This window comes from Anastrepha obliqua, chromosome 3, assembly GCF_027943255.1.
Source record: "Anastrepha obliqua isolate idAnaObli1 chromosome 3, idAnaObli1_1.0, whole genome shotgun sequence".
Taxonomy (NCBI): domain Eukaryota; kingdom Metazoa; phylum Arthropoda; class Insecta; order Diptera; family Tephritidae; genus Anastrepha; species Anastrepha obliqua.
The window spans coordinates 58,054,805-58,064,723 of NC_072894.1; the positions used below are offsets into that span (position 1 = coordinate 58,054,805).

The 9,919-nt window shown below is 38.4% G+C and overlaps 1 protein-coding gene across 1 annotated transcript in view; it reads right to left on the reverse strand.

Moving 5' to 3' along the window:
• The window catches only part of LOC129242020 (titin-like), a 31,472-nt gene extending 21,953 nt beyond the window's left edge, over positions 1–9,519 (reverse strand). The window contains exons 1-6 of the mRNA XM_054878582.1: positions 9,421–9,519; positions 3,106–3,257; positions 2,761–3,036; positions 2,444–2,693; positions 1,732–2,383; positions 1,489–1,673 (exon numbers count right to left, since the gene is read on the reverse strand). Of these exons, the coding sequence (XP_054734557.1) occupies positions 1,489–1,673; positions 1,732–2,383; positions 2,444–2,693; positions 2,761–3,036; positions 3,106–3,257; positions 9,421–9,519 (1,614 nt within the window). The remainder of the gene's footprint in view (positions 1–1,488; positions 1,674–1,731; positions 2,384–2,443; positions 2,694–2,760; positions 3,037–3,105; positions 3,258–9,420) is intronic.
• Between the last annotated feature and the right edge of the window lie 400 nt (positions 9,520–9,919).

Here is a 9,919-nt window from a genome sequence, read left to right on the forward strand (position 1 = left end):
ACATAGAGCTTTAATTCTGCCCAAATATCATCAAATATATTATGAAAAGAATTGGCATTTGTAAGGGTGCACGCGAGGGATATTTACATTCTTAAATTGCAATCTCTCTACTATTATATTTAGTACCTGTATGTATGTTAATAAATAGTAATAAATTCTCATTTAACTTGCATATAGAAAATCGACTCAATTTAAAAGACCCTGTATCATTTTGGCAGTATGAGCTGTTGTGTGTACCACAACACTAGGTTATTTAGGGAAATAAAGTGACTGACGAATTGGCTCACCCCGTTGATGCAGGGCCAATTAAACGTCCCACTTTTGCCCAATTAAACTTTAATAGACACTGTGCAAAAGGAAACTTGTCGATCGCAGAGGTACCGGAATCCCTCACCAAACTGACCACAAAGTGGTTGCGAGCTCTGGTAGAGGTAATCAAGGTTCAAAATTTATGGCAACAATAGAGGGTCACCGTAGGTATCATCGGTACCCAAATATGTGTCTCTTGTCTGGAATAGGAACAAAGTTTTTTCTATGTTGGTACACTTTTTCTAAGGCGGCTCATTTCGGTAAAATATTTTTATTAAAATTTTTCATGTTTATTAGAGAGTCAAAAAAATTAATTAAACAAAATCTCATTCCTTACTGTTTGAAGACCTTTCCTAGACACTAAGTACATTGGGCCTGAGCGCTTAGAAAATCGCTACTTTCTCGCAGAACTTATTTCATGCATGCAATTTTGTTATTCGAGAGTATTTCGAGCCAATTTGAGTTGTCTTTGCGTGTATCTTGTTAATTCTATAACTAGTTCAAGATATTATTTTAAATACCCGAGTATTAAATGAGGCTTATCAATGATATTTTATTGGTATGGTGCTTATTAGCATTCATTTGTCTAGTCATGCTTGCAATATTTGGGAACCAGCACCGAATTTAGTGTGCAAGAAAAAGCTGCTGTTTCTTGACGCAAACTCCACTTATTTGACTGTTTTACTGCTTTGCTGATATTAATGTTTATTAGCACCTTCGGCTAACTTTACTTTAAGAGTCAAATGTTTGTTTAACGATTGACTTCCTGATCGTGAAAATGCGTTTTGTGGAAAAGCAAAGCCAGCTGGAGATGGTCAAGCATAGAATAAAAGTATAATTAATGGCATACTTTTCAGGAAAAAATCCGCGGATATATAAACTAGGAAGTTTTAATTTTTGGCTAAGCTTGATTTCTACGTTTCCATGCTATAAAGACCAAAAACTGAACTTTTAGATTCCAATTAACGAAAGAAAGAAAACTAAGTTTTGTATAGTAAAAACTTACTCGTGTGTACTTATCGTATATCTAAGCCTAAGTCAGTATAAAAAAAAATTATATATAATAATATTTACTATACTCAGCAAACTTTAATTAGAAAAAGTATTTTGTGTAAATAAGCAACCATTTTTATTTATAAATAGGTGTGTGGTATTTGCTTGCGAACTATGCTAACTCACCTTTTGTTTTTTCGCATTCTGCTCCTCTTCCATTATTTGCATATCCTCTTTATTTTGCCTTGCCTCCTGTTTCTTCACATCATCCAAAGCAGAAACTGCAGTATTGGCATTTTCTTTTGCTTCAACAGTAACCGGTTCAGTAGTTACGATATCGCCCTTAGTGCAGGTAGAGTCCGGATTGGGTGCTAAAAATATTGTTTCCTTATAAAACTCTTCACTATGCGCTTGGTGAGCTCAACCTACCTTCTTGTGTTTTTGTCACTTCAGTGATTTCCTCAATCTTTTCCAAACTTATAGATCGAGTCTCGGCTGCAACTGAAGTGTCTACCCGCTGCGCTTGAGTCGTCACTGTCTGCAATTGGAAAGCTGGCAACAGTGTCGCCAACTGCTTTGTAACTGAATCGAGTGTGGCTTGAATGGTGGATGGCAGTGAGGAGAGTGCAGCCAGTTGACGTTGCACATCGGCAAGTTGCCGTTCGAGTGCAAGCTCTTCTTCGGTTTTTTCGCGTTGTTGTAACTCTGGGACGTTGGGTTCAGCGGATGCATTTGTTGTTTTAGTGGTGGCAGACTCCTCAGCGCTCTGTTCGACTGCTGATGGTGGCGGTGCTGTCGTTTCGTTTGGTGGGGAAAGTTCTCTCTTAGTTTCCTGCACTTCCTCCTTGCTTTCCACAATGCTATCCTCCATCGTTTTTAGCTGATTTTCTACCTCTACTTGTGGTTGCTCGTTCTCCTCAGCTGGTGGCTCTACTACAATTTTTACTTCTTCCAAATTGGGCAACTCACTGTCCTTTGGTGGCGGTTCTTCAACTTCCTCAAATTTTGGCGGTGACGGTTGCTTTTCTATGACTGTCGAGGGCTTTGTTTCCACTGGATGTATTGCCTCTGGCGGCTGCGGCTAGTATATGACGATATTGTAATTCTTTAAGTTTTTGCTTAATGCATTTAATCTACTTACCATCGGCGATGGCGAACGTGATCTTGACACGACAATCTTCACTTTGTATGCATTAGCCGCTCTACGCTCTGCTTCGATTTGTTCCTTACTTTTCGGTACGGGACGATCAGGTTTCACTAGAAAAGTCGACCACTTTTTATTTTCTTTATCCTTTTCTGCTTTAGTTTTCGTGGCGTCCGCATTGAGAGTCCGCAATACATCGCTTGTCATACATACACCCGGCTTGGGAAATATTCTATAGAAATTTACGCTAATATAATATAAGTTAACAACCAAAGTCAACAGCACTTCATGCACATTTGTTTCACAAAACGAACCCAATTACGTTGTGCTCCTTAAGAACCTCTGATTCACCAGAAAGCACTGCTGCAATTTCTTCTTCTACCAACTTAATTTCCGTTTGTTCTGAGAGTACCGAAGATGGGCGTTCCGGCAAATCGGATAAATATTCGGTTGGTGATTCTGCGGAATCCTCTAACTGACGGGGTAAAGGACTTTTACGTCCACTCACATCGAGAAAATCTTGGGGGGTAGGAGAACGTTCGAGACCCAAAACTGGAAACATCTTCGGCACCAATTCATCCTCGCCTTCACTGCAATGCGAAAGTCATACGAAATAAAATATAATGGGCTAACTAAGTTGTATACAACTTTTCATTTACCGTTGCACACCGATGTAGAATACATTTCCACAATGCCTTATAACTTTGTCTGCCTCATCGTGCGAGAGTGGAGAAGTGGCGGTGTCATTAATGCGCACAATAACGTCACCTTCACGCATTCCAGCCTCCTCAGCAATGCTGCCCTCGTTGACCTAAATTTGGAACAACAAAAGTAATTAAAACAAATTATCAGCTAATCAAATACCAACAAAGGATTGTTTACTAAAAAAAGAAAGCATTTAAATATATTTTTCTCGAGCTCCACAACAACTCAGGTGACATACTACAGGGTAGGCCATTTAAAGCGGGCCCATTTGTTTCTGAAAAAAAACATTGAAAAAAACATTTTTTTTTGTGTTGATATGAAAAATCATTTATTTTGATTCAAGGAGATTTGTTCCAGCTAGTTTTTGAAAATGATATCCTTCAAATGTTTGCCTCTGGCCTTGATGGCCAAATGTGTCCTTTTTTCGGCGTTTTCCATCGTTTTGGCCAATATTTCGGCCGGTATGGCGGCGATTTCGCGTCGGATATTGTTTTTAAGTTGAGTTAGAGTCCTTGGCTTGTTGATGTATACCTTGGATTTCAGATAACCCCACAAATAAAAGTCCGGTGGCGTCAAATCTGGTGATCTCGGTGGCCACGGAAAATCACCATTTTTCGAAATCAAGCTTCCAGGGAACAATGGCTTCAAAAAATCGATTGTAGCGCGTGAAGTGTGGCATGTAGCCCCGTCCTGTTGGAACCAGTAGCCTTCCATGTCATTTTCTTCGATGATTGGCATAACAAAATCGCGTATCATGGCACGATAACGCTCTCCATTGATGGTGACAGAGGCTCCATTTTCATTTTCGAAAAAGAACGGTCCGATGACCATTCCCGCACAAACACCGCACCACACAGTCACTTTTTGATCGAAGAGAGGCTGTTCTTCAACTAATTGAGGATTTTCGGCAGCGTAGAAGCGACAATTTTGCTTGTTTACGCCTCCATTCAACTGAAAATGAGCCTCGTCTGACATGATGATTTTTTGCCAAAAGTCGGGTTCATTTCGAACGGTTTCGACGGCCCATTTGGCATAATCAAGCCGTTTCGGGTAATCAGCCGGGTTTAATTTTTGTGCCATTTGAATTTTGTACGGAAACATTTTCAAATCGATGCGAATTATGCGCCTGAGTGTTGTCCTGGCGATGCCTAATTCCTGAGAACGACGATAACTCGATGTTCGCGGAGCCTCCTCAACACTGGCTCGTACAGCCTCGATATTTTCAGCAGAACGTCGTGTACGTTGTCTGGATGCGTGGCTGGTATTGCTGAGACTACCGTGGTTAATAAATTTTGCGTATAAACGCTGTAAAGTGCTTTTGGATGGCGCACTTTTAACTTTATTTTTTTTTTTAAACGCACGTTGAGTTTTCACAATTGAGAAGTTATTTTGGATGTAAAGCTGAATTATTTCAGCGCGTTCTTTTGGAGTGTACTGCTCCATGGTAAAAATTGTCTTGGACTGACGCTTCCAACGCGCTATGTCATTAGTCGATCTGACGTTCCTGTCAAAAGTTATAGGGTTGCCAGATGGGCCCGCTTTAAATGGCCTACCCTGTATTTGCTGGGTCAGTGAGTTAATTTTGGCAGTGATCTGTTTAGATACCCCCCACCCGTGGCTATTTGCGTGATACGTGACAGCGAATGCGACAGATTAATTTGTTTGCGCTCTTAGCGTGCGCCTACTGCTGCGGCATTGAGTAACGTTTCTTCTTCCCTTTTGGTATTTAAATGTCCGTTTGGTTTATTTACCTGTCTGTCTAGACATTGAAGTATTGAGTGTTTCTCGATTGACAATTGTCCGTCCAGTATTTAAGCTGGGCGGGCAAGCGGATGTGTTAATATCGACTTCGCTGCCGACAATGATTGGTGCCCATGATTGTATGAGAATGAGAGAAAAGAGGAGAGAGAGAGAATAGGAGAGGGAGAAAGCGGGAGAGAATGGGGCTAAGAATACATTGTAGTTATGTATGTGTGCGCAGTGCGACAATAAGAAGCAGAAAACGTAAATACGCAACGAAACAAATGTAATTCAAAAATTGGATGCAAAACAACAAGCGATGAAGTAGCAAATTTATACACAAATTAGTTTTCAGAGGAATTAATCATTTTGGATGCACAGAGTCGGGACTAAAAAAATACGTTTCCCCATACATAAATTGAATTAAATTAGGAGGATTTGATCAAATAAAACTTATGCAGGCATGGTTTATTTTATAGATTTATAGAGGTGGTAATAATCGGAATAAATTTGTGTTAAAATCTTATAATATAATAAAAAAACATATTTTAGCGAAAATGTCGAAAAAAACTTATTTCAATGTATAGGGTTTTTCAATAAGGGCGGGTAAATGTTGAAATAGAATAAAATGGCGTTTGCTGTGTGGCACGTAGCGCCGTCCTACTTGAACCACATGTCGTCTAGGTTCATATGGTTCAATATGGGTCATAAGAAATTGGAAGGGCCACCACGTCTACCGAAAAATGAGCGGAATGCGCGCAACGTTTGCGTTAATGAACACTCATTTTGATATAAAGTTTTATCATTTAAACGTGCTGTTGAATCGTGTAACTTGCCATGATGATTTGGCATAAACAACTGAATAATAAACAAAAGATTTGACAAATGTCACCAAAACAAAATGGCTGCCACAGGGCGCCAAAATTACTTTGTTAAACTTTTAGTTATTAATACATATCAGAAAAGCTTATAAAATTGAAATTATATTGTGACCAATTAAAAAAATAATAATAATTAGCGCTAATACTGCCATTAGGTGCTTGGCAGAGCTTCTCCTCCTATTTTGCAGCTTTCCGAACGACTCCGAAAGGCAAATTGTTTTTTATGAGACATTTCTTCATGGCAGAAGCATACTCTGTGATTCTCCATTGCCTGCCGTGGTCGGTCTAAAAGAAAACAACTATCATTTGATATTTCAAGCTCGGTGTTTCGACACCAGGCACTAATGAATGCTAGTCATGAATCAAACCTACATACAGCACACGCAGTGCGTTTAATAAGAACTGCATGAGGACTTATTGACGAGTTGTGACAATTTATTTGGGCCTTCGTTATATAAAGAAAATGCACAATTGTATTAAAATGCATACTTGAAATTTAGCTAAAAATTCTTATTTAAAAGTTCTAAGCTTTGATGAAAATTGTCTAACAGAATGGTTTATATTTTCATAAGCAAATTATTATAGTTAAATGAGAAAAAAATAAATAGTCGCGGCTTGTCAATATTTCCCTGTGCTAAAGTTATTAAACTCACTGTAAGTGACTGTATGTCTTAATATATATGTATATATAATATAATAATAATAACTTTGTCCGTCGGCCGCCGTAGCCGAATGGGTTGGTGCGTGACTACCATTCGGAATTCACAGAACGAACGTAGGTTCGAATCTCGGTGAAATACCAAAGTTAAGAAAAGGTTGTTTCTAATAGTGGTCGCCCCTTGGCAGGCAATGGCAAATCTCCGAGTGTATTTCTGCCATGAAAAAGCTCCTCATAAAAAATATCTACCGTTCGGAGTCGGCTTGAAACTGTATTTCTCTCCATTTGTGGAACAACACCAAGACGCACGTCACAAATAGGAGGATAGGAGCTCGGCCAAAAACCCAAAAGGGGTATATGCGCCAATTATATATGTCCTCCGCGTATACGAGTTGCGGTGTTCCTTCGATAAGTCCAATGAATCGATTGTTAAGCGCACTATATGAAAAGTTGCGCCATCTTGTTGGAGCCAAATGCCGTCGATGTTAATTTGTGATTAAAAATCTGATCAAAAAATCAGTCAGCATGGTTTAATAGCGCTCGACATTTACCGTAAAGGCAGCTCCTTCCTAATTTGGAAAGATCGATAATGCCGGACGGCGCCCGTCGCAGCCTTAAATGAACTATTCCAAATTAACAAAATATTAAAATAAACTTAAATAATAAAATGAACTCTTAAATAATAAAGTTATCTCTTTAATAATCCAAATGTCTTCGCTTGAAAAATGCTTGAAAAATCGGTTTTTCGATCCCCTGGCTTCAAATGCTTTATGTCTTCAATTTCTTTTCCAATGCATTGTTTTTTCCCCCAAAACACTTGGCTATGTGCAACGATAAACAATAGGTAGGAGGTAATTAAAAATACAAACAAACCGAAGAATGGCAAAACGAATGAGTGAGTAATGTAAAAAAGCAAGAAGTGTGGACATCAATTTGCCAGTTAGCTGACAGTAATGGCGATGTAATGATGGATTGCATGACAGATTGAAGGAAAGAAAGGCAGGTATATAGTTGACCGACTTTCTAATTAAATACATACAAATCAACGCAAAATGTAGGGCGAATCCTTTGCACAGTTTCTCAACGCACAGTTTATCCACGTACGAGTATATACACGCGTATATACGCACGTATGTATCAAGCACACTTTTGTGTGCTTACCAAAGCCAATGCAAGGGAAATTGTGAACGACGGAAAAGGCACGGAAATCATACGACATTAGATATTGGATTCAGGACAGAGGCTAGCGAAAAAAAGGCTCTACTAAATGGGATATTCTAGGCTTCGTTGTCATTTTAGAAATCGAGATTAGTTGAAATAAGCGTCTATCTTTTTGACAGTTGGACAATGGACCAGTACTCTCCTAATGTGAAGCTTCCCACCTATGTTTGGTGGTGCGAGTCTAAATGCGTGGGCGACATAGAAGGTGCTCAAATTCATTAGAAACCTCCAATTAAAGGTTCGCCGGCAAGCACAATGGATTACATTAGAGATCGCAGTGCTTTATTGCCCGATAATAATGATAAGAGGTAAGTGTATACAAATGGAGGGACCTAGCCGACTCCAAACGGCAGATATTTTTATGAGGAGCTTTTTCATGGCAGAAATACACTCTGAGGTTTGCCATTGCCTGCCGAGGGGCGACCGCTATTAGAAAAATGTTTTTCTTAATTTTGTTGTTTCACCGAGACTCGAACCTACGTTCTCTCTGTGAATTCCGAATGGTAGTCGCGCACCTACCCATTCGGCTACGGCGGCCGCTACGAATATGTATTTATGCATATTATTATGACCCGAAAGAGAAAGAATTAAATTTTTCTTGATGCTACGCCCTGGATTTATTCTATGATCAAAACAATTAGACTCCCATATTTTTAAATTCTTTTTTTATTTAATATTTACCGCAAACACTATGAAAATTACGATTGAATAGTACCATGGAAAAACATAATTTTCCTGAAATTTATATTAGTACAAAATTTTAACATAATTTAATTTGATATTATTTTTAATTTTTTTAATGATAGGTTTTAAGGCCCGCACTTCATTTGAAATGATCTTTAGGTGTTTCTTTAAAATCGTGTAAACCGAAAAAAAGATTATTTATTGTTGTTTTCGGTATTTTGTTTGGGGACGCAATTTTTCAATATTTAATCTACATAAACAAGCAAAACAAAAAAATCAAATTTTTCTTTCAAATGAGGCAAGAGCCTTAATCTCCTCTTTGAACATTCTTTCATAAGTATGCAAAAAATAATATCCTGTGCTTTATCAAAAAAAAAAATAATAATTTATTTTCCTCAATTTACTCATTTCAATTAATTTTTTGGCCATTGAACAAATTAAGTGAGAAAACAATTTTTTTTTGGTCCATCCTAATGTACACAGGCTATAATGGGCGCATTCGAGCTTGGATGTGTGTGCTCGCCGCACTCTTGCGTGTTGATTGTCAATAATAATAAAAAAATTTATGGCCTGTTAATGTTAACGAAAAGCCATTTTAATTATTATTTCATTTGTCGCCGTGCAAGCGGCAAATAGCAGCCGGCAGCTAGCAAATGGCTTACCCTTAAACTTTTACTTTTATGGCAAAATTCACATTAAAGTTGTTAAAGCTGTTAAAGCTGTAATTGCGAAAATTGCGAAAAGTCGGTACTTTGATTTTCCACCATCAACACAAACACAAAGCAAATGTTTACTCGTACATGCACATACAATACATACATATTTATTTTTGTAGAACACTTTTATGCTTTAACGCATCGACGAACTAATTCGAAGTTACGTAATTTAATTTGACCACAAAAATTTTTCATTTTACACATTTTTTGTTTCTGCACTACACGTTTTAAGGCAGGCTTTTTGCGGAAAATCGCCTTATACGAAATGAACGCGCTAAGGCTAAAGCGCCTCGGCAACAAAATGCACATCATAAATTACATTTTCCACGTATAAATCTGGCATGTACACGTGCGTTTGCGTTTACTAACCTTAACGACCGTCAGCGGAAATTCGAAATCTGCACCGCCCACTAAACGAAACCCCCAAGGCACATTCTCGAAACGGCACATTTTAATATCGATCACCATTTTATAAGTTTAAATTTATAGCTTCGATCTTTTCCTCAAGCTTGTTAATATATTTTCGATAATTAATCAATTTTCCGTGCAATTAGATTGGTGGTTTTGCTACTATTGGCAATCGTTTGGCTAGCAGACGTGCTACACTGCTTGTGGTAAATAAATATAAGTATGTTGCAAGTTGGCAAATGAAGCGACAGCGACGATGACCATCGGACGAGTATTAAGTCGGCTTGTTGTTGGCTCTTATCGCTGTTCTTAGATTGCTGCTACGAGTTTACGACGCACCTACATGTGTATGTACGTGGTACCTATGTAAGTGTAAATATGTATGTAGGTAGCGTTGAGTTATTGCGTTGCTGCTTTGCTGATTGCTGCTGGCGTCGCTACTTGTTGAATTATTTCTCCT